The 16,453-nt window shown below is 27.9% G+C and overlaps 1 protein-coding gene across 1 annotated transcript in view; it reads right to left on the bottom strand.

Annotated features, from left to right (window-relative positions):
- Window positions 1–16,453, bottom strand: part of LOC142238925 (dynein beta chain, ciliary) — a 243,383-nt gene that overhangs the window by 184,450 nt on the left and 42,480 nt on the right. The window contains exons 4-7 of the mRNA XM_075310695.1: window positions 8,645–9,280; window positions 8,278–8,581; window positions 3,790–4,017; window positions 3,207–3,496 (exon numbers count right to left, since the gene is read on the bottom strand). Coding sequence (XP_075166810.1) covers window positions 3,207–3,496; window positions 3,790–4,017; window positions 8,278–8,581; window positions 8,645–9,280 — 1,458 coding nt within the window. The remainder of the gene's footprint in view (window positions 1–3,206; window positions 3,497–3,789; window positions 4,018–8,277; window positions 8,582–8,644; window positions 9,281–16,453) is intronic.

The raw sequence follows: 16,453 nt of genomic DNA, 5'->3' as shown, positions 1-16,453 counted from the left end.
TATTAATTCCATAACCTCACTGCATGTTCTCTATAAATCTCAGATAATTTAGAGAATTTTAGTTTTTTCACTGTACTTTAAAAAAAGTCGAACAAAGGAGAGGCCCCCCTCCGCCACAAATATCGAAATAAAAAGTAGCGGATCTTTGTCTAGATACCAACCCCAATCTTCAACGAAAATTTCAACCAAATCGGTCAACTTTGGTCCAATTTTCAAAAAGTCCGACAAAGAGGAGGTTCCCCTCCGCGACCAGGTTCAAAAAATGAGGTACCCTATTTTCACCACATGAACGCCCCCTACGATCTCTGAAAGTTTCAAGTAAATCGGTTCAGCCGTTTCGGAGCCAACTCGGTACATACAAACAAACAAACAAATAGACAAACATAAATTGAATTTTATATATATAGATATATATTCTTGATCAGGGAGAAATTATAAGACGATATAACAATGTCCGTCTGTCTGTCTGTCTGTTGTAATCACGCTACAGCCTTCAATAATGGAGCTATCGTCCTGAAATTTGGCACAAACTTGTCTGCAGGCAGGTCAAGTTCGAAGATTGGCTATATCGGTCCAAGTTTTGATATAGTCCCAAAATATAAACCGATCTCCCGATTTTGGGTCTTGGGATTATAAAAACTGTAGTTTTTATCCAATTCGCCTGAAATTGGAAATCTGGAGGTATTTTAGGAACATAAAGATGTGTGCCAAAAATGTTTTTATAGCCCCCTTCTTGCGCTTATAGAAACCTATTTTTTATCCAATTTGGCTGAAATTCGAAATCTAGAGGTATTTTTGGACCTCAAATAGGCGTGGCGAAAATGTCGAGTATCGGTCCATGTTTTGGTATAGCGCCCATATAGACCTATTCCCGATGTTACTTCTTGGGCTTCTAGAATCCGAAGTTTTTATCCAAATTGAAAGGTGTGCCGAAAACGGTGAGTGTCGGTCAATGCTTTAGTATAGCTCCCATAAGAACGATTTCCCGATTTAACGCTTTGGGTTTCAAGAAACCGTAGTTTTTATCCGATTTGTCTGAAATTACAAATGTTCTGGTATTTTAGGCTCACAAAAACGTGTATCGGATTAAGTTTTTATCGGTCCATTTGTTAATGCCTCTATATAGACCGATTTCACTTCTTGAGGATATAGAAGGCGCAACGATAATGAAAATTGCTTGAAACTCAATGTAAAATTTCCGGATTTTACTTATCGTGTGAAAATCTACAGATTTAAGATTTCAAATCAAGACGTTATTTTATAATTTTCTTGCACACTTACAAGAGATGTTAATGATTCCTCTAAAACTCAAACAAAGATGGTTCTTGTAAATCAAGAATCTGATGTAGTCTCCATAGGTAAAATCTTTAAATGTATCTTCGGGAAGTGGTTGAACTGCTCTGCTTGATCTGTCCTCAAACCCCCCTGAAATTTCAAAGGAAACCCTAATATTTGATTCATGGTGGTGGGTATTTAAAATTCGGCCTGTCCGAACTTACTGCCGTATATACTTGTTTTGAATTTTTTGTGTTGATTATACCCTGCGCCACACTGCGGAACAGGGTATTATAACACCCAGAAGGAGACACATGGTGTCTTTGGCAATAATGCTCAGGGTGGGTCCCTGAGTCGATATAACCATGTCCGTCTGTCTGTCCGTCCGTCTGTCTGTGAACACATTTTTGTGATCAAAGTCTAGGTCGCAATTTAAGTCCAATTGCCTTCAAATTTGGCACATGTTCCTAATTTGGGTCAGAATAGAACCCTATTGATTTTGGAAGAAAACGGTTCAGATTTAGATATATCTCCCATATATAGCTTTGGCCCGATTTACACTCATATGACCACAGAGGCCAATTTCTAACTCCGATTTAGTTGAAATTTTGCACAGGGTGTAGAATTAGCATTGTTGCTATGCGTGCCAAATTTGGTTGAAATCGGTTCAGATTTAGATATATCTCCCATATGTAGCTTTCGCCCGATTTATACTCATATGACCACAGAGGCCAATTTTTAACTCCGATTTATTTGAAATTTTGCACAGGGAGTAGAATTAGCATTGTAGCAATGCGTACCAAATTTGGAATCGGTTCAGATTTAGATATAGCTCCCATATATATGTTTTTCTGATTTCGACAAAAATGGCCAAAATACCAACATTTTCCTTGTAAAATCGCCAGTCGAAAATTTGTAAAAATGATAATAATTTTCCTAAACTTCTAATACATATATATCATAAATAAAATTTTGCGAAATATATATATATATATATATATATATATATATATATATATATATATATATATATATATATATATATATATATATATATATATATATATATATATATATATATATATATATATATATATATATATATATATATATATATATATATATATATATATATATATATATATATATATATATATATATATATATATATATATATATATATATATATATATATATATATATATATATATATATATATATATATATAGGAGTGTAATTAACATTCCTACTACGAGTATGCGTACCAAATTTGGTTAAAATCACTTCAGATTTAAATATAGCTCCCATATATATGTTTTACCGATTTGGTAAAAAATGGCCAAAATAACTACATTTTCCCCGTAAAATCACCACTGCTACATCAAAACCTTGTACAAATTAGTCAAATTTTCTTATACCTCTCATACATATCTATCATCCGATAAATCATAAGTGCACTTTTGCCAAGTTGTCTAAAAATTGCTTTAGATTTAAATATTTTCCATATATTTGTACTAACACTGTGTTTCAACCAAGGCAATAGCCGACTTACATTTAAAGTCTGTAAATTTTATAGAAGTCTAATTTTGTCCAAATCGAGTCAGATTTAAATATACGTATGGTATACGGGAAAATAAACCTTTATAACCCAACAAATTTGATAGTGTCGATGGCTCCTCCCGACTTTAGACCTTCCTTACGTGTTTTATTCAACAAATTATCGATATGGCCTATGTTACATCCATTGCAACCGCATTCACAAATTCATTCCTTGTACTAAGAGTTACTGAGGTATATCGATGTTCGTGACATTTTTCAATGCTGGCGTTTTTTTTTTCATTTTTGTTTGCCTCTCCGCCCCCTACGCACTGTGTTGCGGGCAGAAGAGATGGGTAAAATATTTTCCCATTTTAAAAATGGTAAAAACTTACAGCAATACTTTTATCAAAGCATTCAATTCGTTGGCAGCAAATACATCACATCTACGCATACAGTTCTCCAACCACATCATTGCTGCGGCCATGGGTGGAAAGTTGCTACGCTCCAGAGGTATGGCAGCAACACCTCGACAATATTCAAATGCCAACAACACTTCACTGACAATGCCTTCAATCAGCTCCAATTCTTCGCGATAGACATCGAGGATGTGTGGCAAAATTACCCGTAATTCGGATTGAATGGTTTGCCGTTGTACAACAATGTTGGCAAACATTGTTGTGAGCTGTTGGCAATGTGGTTGGCAATACACAAAATACAAAGTGGCATGGTGGGCACCAACATCATATTCAACCATTCATCCATCCATTTGCCATCCACCATGCATCGTGTGCACCCAGGGACAATATGTTTTTGTGATGAGAATGAGAAAGGAAAAAAAAGAAAAACATAAACAGACATTTCTAGGGTATTAAAATACCACATATTTCAATATATTCAAGTATGTATGCGAATACAGTTTGACAAGGTGATGACAGTTTGTGGGGAGAAGGGGGTTGTGAATGTGAACATTGTTACCTTGGTGAGTTGCTCCCAATTGTGACAGTCGCCAAATGCCTGCAGCAATATTGTAGCTAATTTCTTTTCCAACACCTCCATGTGTTTGAAAAATGTTGCTTGTTCTTGGCGAAATATTTGCCAATTGGAATTCTTTTGTTGCGATATTGACGTTGTCATCGAGTTGTGACTTAAATCAATGTCCAATTTGGTCCATTCTTCGAAAAGCATTTTGAAATCCAAATGAATCTAAAATAATGAAATAATTAAAATTTTATAGATTAATATGTTTGATGTTATTAAAAAAGACAGCTAATAAAATATTAAACTTGAATGAAATCTACATATAAATAAGTAAGGAAAGTTGGTCGGGGCCCATTATAATATACTATGCACAACTTTATAGATCGATATATTGGAGTTATATAAAGGGTTTATATTTCATTTAAATCTAAATCAATTGTATTTCTATAGAAAATTTTGTCAAAATTGTATTTCTATAGAAAATTTTGTCAAAATTTTATTTCTATAGAAAATTTTGTCAAAACTTTATTTCTATAGAAAATTTTGTGAGAATTTTTTTGTAAAGAAAATTTTATCAAGATTTTATTTCTATAGAAATTTTATCAAAATTTTATTTCTATAGAAATTTTGTCAAAATTTTATTTCCATTATAAATTTTGTTCAAATTTTATTTTTATAGAAAATTTTGTCAAAATATTATTTCTATACAAAATTTTGTTAACATTTTATTTCAGTAGAAAATTTTGTCAACATTTTATTTCTATAAAAAGTTTTGTCAAAATTTTATTTCTATACAAAATTTTGTCAAAATTTTATTTCTATGAAAATTTTATCAAGATTTTATTTCTATAGAAATTTTATCAAAATTTTATTTCTATAGAAAATTTTGTCAAAATTTTATTTCTATAGAAAGTTTTGTCAAAATTTTATATCGATACAAAATTTTGTCAAAATTTTATTTCCATAGTAAATTTTGTTAAAATTTTATTTCTATAGAAAATTTTGTCAAAATTTTATTCTATAGAAAATTTTGTCAAAATTTTATTTCTATAGAAAATTTTGTTAACATTTTATTTCTGTAGAAAATTTTGTCAAAATTTTATTTCTATAAAAAATTTTGTGAAAATTTTGTTTCTATAAAAAATGTTGTCAAAATTTTATTTCTATAAAAAATTTATCAAAATTTAATTTCTATAAAAATTTTACAAAAATTGTATTTTTATAGAAATTATGTCAAAATTGTGTTTCTATAGAAATTTTGTCAAAATTTTATTTCTATTGAAAATTTTATCAAAATTTTATTTCTATAGAAATTTTGTCAAAATTTTATTTCTATTGAAAATGTGCCAAAATTTTATTTCTTTGGAAAATTTGTCAAAATTTTATGTCTATAGCAAATGTTGTCAAAATTTTATTTGTATAGAAAATTTTGTCAACATTTTATATCGATAGAAAATTTTGTCAAAATTTTATTTCCATAGTAAATTTTGTTAAAATTTTATTTCTATAGAAAATGTTGTCAAAATATTATTTCTATACAAAATTTTGTTAACATTTTATTTCTGTAGAAAATTTTGTCAAAATTTTATTTCTATAGAAAATTTTGTCAAAATTTTATTTCTATAGACAATTTTGTCAATATTTTATTTCTATAGAAAATGTTGTCAACATTTTATTTCTATAGACAATTTTGTCAAAATTTGATTACTACAGAAAATTTTATCAAAATTTAAGTTCTATCGGAAATTTTGTCAAAATTTTATTTTTATAGAAAATTTTGTCAAAATTTTATATCGATAGAAAATTTTGTCAAAATTTTATTTCCATAGTAAATTTAGTCAACATTTTATTTATATACAAAATTTTGTTAACATTTTATTTCTGTAGAAAATTTTGTCAAAATTTAATTTCTATAGAAAATTTTGTCAAAATTTTATTTCTATAGAAAATTTTGTCAAAATTTTATTTCTATAGAAAATTTTGTCAAAATTTTGTTTCTATAGAAAATTTTGTCAAAATTTTATTACTACAGAAAATTTTATCAAAATTTAAGTTCTATCGGAAATTTAGTCAAAATTTTATTTGTATAGAAAATTTTGTAAAAATTTTATTTTTCTATGGAAATTTTTGTTTCTATAGAAAATTTTGTCAAAATTTTATTTCAATAGAAATTTTTGTCACAATTTTTTTATAGAAAATTTTATCAAAATTTTATTACTGTAGAAAATTTTGTCAAGATTTTATTTCTATAGAAAATTTGGTCAAAATCTTCTTTCTATAGAAGATTTTGCCAAAACTTTTATTTCCATACAAAATTTTGTCAAAATTTTATTTCTATAACAAATTTCTGTCAACATTTTACTTCTATAACAAATTTTGTCAACATTTTATTTCTATAGGAATTTTTGTCAAAATTTTAGTTCTTTAGGAAATTTTGTCAAAATTTTATTTCTCTAGAAAATTTTGTCAAAATGTTATTTCTATAGAAAAATTTGTCAAAATTTTATTTCTATGGAAAATTTTATCAACAATTGTTATATCCTCCACCATAGGATGGGGGTATATTAATTTTGTCATTCCGTTTGTAATACATCGAAATATCTAAGACCCCATAAAGTATATATATTCTGGGTCGTGGTGAAATTCTGAGTCGATCTGAGCATGTCTGTTCGTCCGTCCGTCTGTTGAAATCGCGAAGGAAACAAGCTATCGACGTGAAACTTGGCACAAGTAGTTGTTATTGATGTAGGTCAGATCGTATTGCAAATGGGCCATATCGGTCCACTTTTACGTATAGCCCCCATATAAACGGACCCCAAATTTGGCTTGCAGACCCTCTAAGAGAAGCAAATTTCATCCGATCCGGCTGAAATTTGGTACATGGTGTTAGTATATGGTCACTAACAACCATGCAAAAATTGGTCCACATTGGTCCATAATTATATATAGCCCCCATCCCCCGATTTGGCTTTCGGAGCCTCTAAGAGAAGAAAATTTCGTCCGATCCGGCTGAAATTTGGTACATGGTGTTAGTATATGGTGTGTAACAACTATGCAAAAATTGGTTCACATCGGTTAATAATTATATATAGCCCCCATATAAACCGATCCCCAGATTTGACATCCGGAGCCCCTTGGAAGAGCAAAATTCATCCGATTCGGTTGAAATTTGGTACATAGTGTTCGTGTATGGTCTCCAACAACCATGCAAAAATGGGTCCATATCGGTTCATAATTATATATAGCCTCCATATCAACCGATCCCCAGATTTGACTTCCGGAGCCCCTTGGAGGAGCAAATTTCATCCGAGTCGGTTGAAATTTGGTACATTGTACTAGTATATGGCCATTAACAACCATGCCAAACTAGGTCCATATCAGTCTATATTTATATATAGCCCTCAGATAAATCGCTCCCTAATCACACAAAAATTGGTCCATATCAAGTTCATAATTCTATATAGCCCTCATATAAGCGACCCCCATATTTCAATTCTGGCTCCCTACGTACCGTGCGAATGTCTATATCTATTCGTAATTATTTGTAGACTTACCTACACATACCTTTTTTGTCTAATATATACCACGTATGGATTAACTCACAATTTAGAAAACGATTTCAGATACCACAACGCAAGTAATTCGATTGTGGATGTGGTTCGTATAAGTTTCTACGCAATCCTTGGTGGATGGTACATAAGATTCGGCCTGGCCGAACTTACTGCCATATATACTTGTTTTGCTATAAAACATTTTTTCAAAATTTTATTTCCACAGAAAATTGTGTCAAAATTAACTAAACCCAAAGTGAACTATGAACCTCCCGGGTCGACTATCAAAAAATGTATTTGATAGTCGGTTATTCCCTCTTTTACTTTACCAAAGTCAAATAATCGATTTGAGTGCAGTTGGCTGGGTTTTTTTGAGCGTGCTTCCTCTATCCAAACTATAAGCGTTGCTTAACCAACAGAGGAAAATTATGCTGGTCGTATTTATTTATTTCTATAAAAAATTTTGTCAAAATTTTATTTCTATGGGAAATTTTGTCATAATTTTATTTCGTATTTGTTGTTTTGATGTCAGCTTTAAAACCATTATGTTGACTAAACTACAAGAGTAGCTTAACCAACAGAGGAATAGAATGTTTTAATTTAATTTTATTTCTATGGATAATTTTATCAAAATTTTATTTCAATAGCAAGTTTAGTAAAAAATAGAAAAAAAAATTTTGTCAAAACTTTATTTGCGTAGAAAATTTTGTCAGAATTGTATTTCTGTAGAAAATTTTTTCAAAGTTGTATTTCTATAGAAAATTTTGTCCGAGTTATATTTTTATAGAAAATTTCGTCCAAATTTTATTTCTTTAGAAAATTTTGTCAACATTTTATTTGTATAGAAAATTTAGTCAAAATTTTATTTATGAAAATCTTACGCGATGGGAATTTCTATGGCCTGTGGTAAATAAATTGATAGAGATTGCCATACCTGTCTTATGCGTTCTGTTAGATGTTTGCCAATATTTCCACCAATTTCCATTTTTTCAAGGCTTTGAAATGATACAGCTGCTTCGAATACTTTTTGAATTTCGGCCAATTGCTCCAAGAATCCATCTAAGGCATGACCAAAAACATCTTCATTGGAAAAACGCCATAGCTGGTGAACTTCCGAAAGGTTATGAGAGGTTACCGTATCCATGGGCTCATCACTATTGCGATTGTGGACCAAGTCTAATGATGGAAGTATTGGTTGATTACTGGCATATTTAGCTTTATACTCCAGCAATTTAGATCTTTTTTTGGGGTGAATAGAAGACATAAACGCTTGGCTTAAAATTACCAATAACAGAACTCACTTAAATGTTTCCAAGATAGCCACAGTTTTAGTGATCTTCAGAAGACCCTCATCGGCATCATTCTGAAAGAGTGTGGCCAATTCTAAATCTTCACTGGCTCGCCGTATCATCAAATTACAAATGCAACGCAATAAAACAGTCATCCTAGCTGTAGTGCGATAATGACGAGCATTGGACCACAACAAATGTACTACATGGACCAAAGGTAAAATAAGCTCTTGGGCATTGACAAAACTCACTGCGTTAAAGGCTGTCGTTTGCCTTAACAAAGGATGTAACCACAAAGAAACTTCTTGAGCTTCATGCCAGGCACAAACAATATCCTTTAGCATTTTGCCAAAGGGCCTGGAATACGGTGAGTCAATTCCCTCCAGTATATAGGCCACTGCTTTGTGGGTATCCGAACGTAATTGTCTATAGAGATTTTCAAAATTCTGCTGACGATTAATCCAAAAGTTGATCTCTTGTGCTGGCATACTGACTGCTACAATTCGTGGATTGTTTCCTTTATTGCGGACAGTGCAAGGACTACATTCAGACTTTTCATTGATAATGTCATACACTTGGGTAGTCCAATTGATGACCATCTCCTCAAGTTGACTACGAAATTTCTCCTCCAAAGCTGCTTCCATGTTGCTGTAATTGTTAGAAGTTAGAAGGAATGTTGGATAAATTAACTTCTGTTACAATTTTAAGTGCTGACATTTTTATGTGAAACTAAAATTGCTTAATGTGGAACACTTTTCTCGCAAGCTATAACTACTTGGTGGTTCATATATCTCAGTTTTGTAGCAAGCTGATGTAAGTTACAAAATTTTTTTAAATTCTTATTAAAAATTAAAATTTTATAATTTTTATTAAAAATTTTTAATTGTTATCAAAAATTAAATTTTTTTTAATATTTTTAAAAATTAAAAAAATATTAATTTTTAATTTTTAGTTTTTAGTAAAAATTTAAAAATTTTAATTTTTGATAAGAATTAAAAAAAAAAATTTAATAAAAATTAGAAAATTTTAATTTTTAATAAGAATTAAGAAAATATTGTAACTGACATCAGCTTGCTACAAAACTGAGATAAATGAAGTTACAAAATTCTTATTAAAAATTAAAATTTTCTAATTTTTATTAAAAATTGTTTAATTCTTATCGAAAATTAAAAATTTTTTACTGTTTATTAAAAATTTTTTACTGTTTATTAAAAATTTTTTACTGTTTATTAAAAATTTTTTTTCTTTTTATTAAAAATTTTTTTTTTAATTTTTATTAAAAATTAAAATTTGTTTATTTTAATTTTTTGAAAACTTTTTTTTAGTTCACAGATATACGACTTTAACGGAGGAACGCAAGTTTCCAAAATTTCTGTCCTAAATTTAATGAAAAATTTAAACAATGATTATAAACTGGCTTCTAATTAAAATTGTATTATTTTATTTTAAAGAAATTTGTCCTACATATTGTGTAAATTGTGCATCCTACACTAAAAAAAAATATTGTCGTGAGGCCAAATATTACATGTCCTTAAAATACGAATGCAAATTTAGCTAGCGTAGAGGACGCATTTCACTAATATAAAGTTTTTTCCTTGTCCAAAAGTCGATAAACTTTTCTATTAAGTCGTATTGTCTTTATAATTAAGTGATTTAACTTAAAAGTGGGTATTATAAAATGAAAGAAATATTTTTTTTTGGCTAAGGTCAATTTGACTTTAATAATCCAGAAAAAATCTTTAAAATGAAATTGTCTTTAAATTTGTTGTCTTTTTGCATCTTGACTACAAAGCAAAAAATCGTCCAAAACTAGGACATGTTTTTCAACACTTTATTTCAAAGACGTTTTTACTTGAAACATATCATAATTTCTACTCGAAGTCGAGTTTTAATTTGAAAAATAAAGTTGTCGTTAACTGATTTCTAAAGGACTTTGATAGGATATGAAGAAAAAATGTTGAAAAAACGAAAAATTAAAATTTGCTTCGTAGAATCAAGTACACAAAACCCAAATTTAAAAGAGAATTTTTTTTTTTAAGTATCCTTACTTGAATTCTCCGCTTCTTTTGTTCGGAATCAATACCAAAATTGTTAAAGTAAAGACAAAATCTTTGGAACCGGGCATGTTTTTTTTAGTGTATTTAGGTTGCGTAATTTTTAATAGAATATTTTTAAAATGTAGTTTCGTGAAATTTGAATTATTTTTATTAATTTTCTAATTTTTATTAATTTTTTTTTTAATTCTTAACAAACGTTATTTTTTTTTAATTCTGATCAAAAATTAAACATTTTTTAATTTTTATTTTTAATTTAATTGTATTAATTTTTATTAAAAATTAAAATTTGTTTATTTTAATTTTTTGAAAACTTTTCATCGTAGCAGTTTACATGAAAACATATAGAATTTCTGATAAATTTTATGTGCATGCTTTTTTCAGTGTATTTAGGTTGTGTAATCTTTAATAGCACTTAAAATTTTTTTTTGAAATGTAGTTTCGTTCACTTTGAATTATGAGTGCGTCTTCTATACCCTCAAGAAATTAAGTCGCTAGTACGATCTAGATACCATATTTGGAAATAAAATACCCCTAGAATTTGAGAATCTGGGGTGACTAGAGGCCCAAGAAGTAAAATCCGTAGATCGGTCTATATGGGGGCTATTAGAAGCTATGGACCTATACATACCATATTTGGCATATCGATTTATGGACCTAATATACCTCTAGATTTCCAAATTCAGGCAAATTAAATAACAAATATATACGACCGTAAGTTCGGCCAGACCGAATCTTATATACCCTCCACCATGAATTGAGTAGAAACTTCTACGGAAGACTGTCATCCACAATATAATTCAGTTCTTGACCCGGTATATGGAATATAGGGAAGTGTAAAAATAATTACCAACGGATATAAAGTTTAGAGAGCCGAATTGAACCATATACTAACACTACGTACCAAATTTCAACCGGATCGGATGACTTTTGCTCCTCCTTCCGGAGGTCAAATCTGGGGATCGGTTTATATAGGAGCTATATACATATAATTATGGACCGATATGGACCAATTTTTGCATGGGTGTTAAAGATCATAAACTAACACTACGTATCAAATTTCAAACGGATCGGATGAATTTTGCTTCTCTAAGAGGCTCCGCTAGCCAAATCTGGGGTCGGCTATACGTAAAAGTAAACGGTGGTATAGCATTTGCTATACCACCGTGATTTCAACAGACGGACGGACATGATTAGATCGACTTAGAATTTCATCACGACCCAGAATATATATACTTTATGGGGTCTTAGAGCAATATTGCGATGTGTTACAAACGGAATTACAAAGTTAATATACCCCCCATTCTATGGTGAGGGTATAAAAAATTCCTTTTATATTCCTCGATTAGAGAATAAAAGCAAATATTAATCATCGAAAATGGCTTTATTGTTTTTTTTTGCAGGTGTTTGAACCAATAGTCCCACCACTTTTCCCCTTTGATTGAGGTATCTTGAAAACATACATTGTGAATACATTAACTGTCTCTTCGGGGAGAGAACTTTCGTCTACTGTTTACCTTCAGATTCATTCGCATAGAAACACGATTCCTCACCTGCCAATATGTACTAGATGTCTTTCGAAGCACAGCAATCATATCTTTAGAGCATTTTGACCAATCGACACGAGCCTTTTTTTGAGCTTTTACAAATTCAGTGGGATCCACGGCGATCAAGTTTTTTGACGGTCAAATGTTCAAGCAATATTGAATGTCTCATTCGCACGATAGGTCACACGACTTTCGTGCAATATCATATGGCGCACAGCATTAATGATATCCGAAGCAACAACTGATTTTGGATGACCTTTACTCAACTCGTCTTGGAGTAAACTACGACCTCGGTTGAATTCACAATACCATCGATAAACACTGGTCCTTGATGGAGCTTTATTGCCAAAAATTAAATGAAGTTCATCGATGCACTGTTGTTGAGTTAATCCACAACGCAAGCTGTTAAAAAAATAATCGCAGAAAAATGTTCACGTTTTTGTACCATTTTTAGACGATATTATTCTTTTAAGTTGCTCAATGCCATACCCAATTTTAAAATAAGGGAAGATAGGCTCTCTTCAAAATAAATGTGAGTAAGTGATATGCATTTTTTTAGTTTCACTTCAAAAGTGACGAATAGTAATCAAAATAAGTAATACCACTCCGAAGAAATGGCGATCACATCAAAGAGAGTACTCTGTTGCGTATGAGTTACGTATACATTTCATAGATGCATCATACGCCACCCCGATCTATCCCAATAATACCAGTAATAAAAGATTTTCCAACAAATGGTATTCGCTTGAATCATTCAATATTATTTGGTAGATGCAAATTTCACAAGTAAAAACTACGACTTTACCAACATGTAAGGAAAGTCTAAAGTCGGGCGATGATTACTATCACGGTTAACATCATGCACAAATAATCTACCAAAATTTGAAGAAAAATTTACTTTAATTTTATTTCTTGATGTAATTTGTCCATAAAGCTCGTTAAAATAAGCAATTGTAAAATTAAAATAGCATGCATTTGGACTTTAATCACCTGTTTCGGTATCAGGCTAACGTGAAAAATAAAATTTTATTTCTATAGAAAATTTTGTGAACATTTTATTTCTATAGAAAATTTTGTTTCTATAGAAAATTTCGTCGAAATGTTATTTCTATAGAAAATTTTGTCTAATCTTTATTGCTATAGAAAATTTTGTGAAAATTTTATTTCTATAGAAAATTTTGTCAAAATTTCATTTCTAAAGAAAATTTTGTCAAAATTTCATTTTTATCGATTAAACTAAATTTTTGACAAAATATTATTTCTATAGAAAATTTTGTCAAAATTTTATTTCTTTGCCAAATTCTATTTCTATAGAAAATTTTGTCAAAGTTTTATTTCAATAGAAAATTTGGTGAACATTTTTTCTTTATTTTATTTCTATAGAAAATTCTGTCAAAATTTTATTTCTATAGAAAATTTTTGTCAAAATTTTATTTCTATTGAAAATTTTGTCAAAATTTTATTTCTATCGAAAATTGTGTCAAAATTTTATTTCCATCGAAAATTTTGTCAAAATTTTATTTCTATTGAAAATTTTGTCAACATTTTTTTCTATAGAAAATTTTGTCAAATTTTTTTCCATCGAAAATTTTGTCAAAACTTTATTTCTATCGAAGATTTTGGTAAAATTTTATTTCTAAAGAAAATTGTATCAAAATTTTATTTTTTTATTAAAAGTTTTGTCAAAAATGTATTTCTATTGGTAAAACTAAAATTTTGACAAAATATTATTTCTATCGAAAATTTTGTCAAAATTGTATTTCTATTGAAAATTTTGTCAAAATTTGATTTTCATAGAAAATTTTGGAAAAATATTATTTCTATAGAAACATTTGGCAAAATTTTATTTCTATAGAAAATTTTGTCAAAATTTTATTTCTATAGAAAATTTTGTCAAAATTCTATTTCTATAGAAAATTTTGTGAAAATTGTTATTTCTATAGAAAATTTTGTCAAAACTTTATTTCTACAGAAAATCTTGTCAACATTTTATATCTATAGAAGAACTTGTCAAAATTATATTTCTGTAGAAGATTTAATCAAAAAATGTTGTCAAAATTTTGGTAAAATTTTATTTCTATAGAAAATTTTGCCAAAATACTATTTCTATGGAAAATTGCGTAAAACTTTTATTTCTGTAGAAAATTTTATTTCCATGGAAAATTTTGTCAAAATTTTGTTTCTATAGCAAATTTTGTTACAATTTTATTTCTATAGCAAATGTTTTTACAATTTTATTTCTATAATAAAATTTGTCAAAATTTGTTTCTATAGAAAATTTTGTCTAGATTTTATTTCTATAGAAAATTTTGTCAAAATTTTATTTCTGTAGAAGATTTTGTCAAAATTTTATTTCCATACAAAATTTTGTCAAAATTTTATTTCTATAGAAAATTTTGTCAAAATTTTATTTCTATAGTAATGTTTGTCAAAATTTTAGTTCTTTAGGAAATTTTGTAAAAATTTTAGTTCTTTAGGAAATTTTGTCAAAATTTCATTTCTATAGAAAATTTTGTCAAAATTTGATTATTATGCAAAATTTTGTCCAAATATTATTTCTATAGAAAATATTGTCCAAATTTTATTTCTATAGAAAATTTTGTTAAAATTTTATATCTATAATAAATTTTGTTAAAATTTTATATCAATAGAAGATTTTATTTATATAGAAGGTTTTATCCAAATTTAATGTCTATAGATAATTTTGTCAAAATTTTATTTCTATAGAAAATTGTGTCAAAATTTTATTTCTATAGAAAATTTTATTAAAATTTTATATCTATAGAAAATTTTGTTAAAATTTTATATCTATAGAAAATTTTGTTAAAATTTTTTATCCATAGAAAATTTTGTCAAAATTTTATATCTACAGAAAATTTTGTCAAAATTTTATTTCTATAAATAAAATTTGGTCAAAATTTTATTTCTATAAAAAATTTTGTCAAAATTCTATTTCTATTGAATTTCCTACAGAAGATTTTAATGTCTATATATAATCGTGTCAAAATTTTATTTCTATAGAAAATTTTGGTCAAAATTTTATTTTTATAGAAAATTTTGTCAAAATTTTATTGCCATGAAAAAAATTTTTCTCAGAGTTTTATTTCTATAGCAAATTTTGTTACAATTTTATTTCTATAGAAGATTTTATCAAAATTTAATGTCTATAGATAATCTTGTCAATATTTTATTTCTATGGAAAATTTTGTGAAATTTTATTTCTATGGAAAATTTTGTCAAAATTGTATTTCCAAAAATATATTTTGTTAAAATTTTATTTGTATAAAACATTTTGTCAAAATTTTATATCTATAAAAAATTTTGCAAAATTTTGTTCCTATAGAACGTTTTGTCAAACTTTTATTTCTGTAGAAAATTTCGTCATAATTTGATTTCTATAGAAAATTTTTTCAAAAATTGTATTTCTCTAGAAAATGTTGTCAAAATTCTGTTTCTATAGAAAATTTTGTCAAAATTCTATTTCTATTGAAAATTTTGTGAAAATTGTTATTTCTATAGAAAATTTTGCCAAAGTTTTATTATTATAGAATATTTTTTCAAAGTTTTATTTCTATCGAAGATTTTGGTAAAATTTTATTTCTATAGAAAATTGTATCAAAATTTTATTTCTATTAAAAGTTTTGTCAAAATTTTATTTCTATAGAAAATTTTGTCAAAATTTTATTTCTATAGAAAATGTTGTCAAAACTTAATTTCTATAGAAAATTTTGTCAAGATTTTATTTCTATAGAAAATTGTGTCAAAATTTTATTTTTTAGAAAATTTTGTCAAAATTTTATTTTCATAGAAAATTTTGCCAACATTTTATTTACATCGAAAATTTTGTCAAAATTTTATTTCTATCGATAAGAGTATAATTTTGACAAAATTTTAATTCTAGTGAAAATTGTCGAGGTGAATAGTTTGCAAAATCTACGAAAACATCAAGTCAATTTACCAAACAATAAAAAATCTAACATTTATATTATACCCTTCACCACATTGCAACCAACATTTGTGATACCTTATCAAATCCCTCAAATTTGTTTGGAGGTACATATATTTAGGGGTTTATACTTTCATGTACACACAAAAAAATTTTTTTCTGATTCAATCACGAAATTAATTGATCCAATTAATTTTTAATTGAAATGTCTTCAATCACAGAAATGATAGTATCAATTAAAAAATTAATTGAATTAATTGATACTATTATTTTT

This window comes from Haematobia irritans, chromosome 1, assembly GCF_050003625.1.
Source record: "Haematobia irritans isolate KBUSLIRL chromosome 1, ASM5000362v1, whole genome shotgun sequence".
In the NCBI taxonomy this organism is placed as follows: domain Eukaryota; kingdom Metazoa; phylum Arthropoda; class Insecta; order Diptera; family Muscidae; genus Haematobia; species Haematobia irritans.
This window is presented reverse-complemented; position numbering and strand designations above follow the sequence as displayed.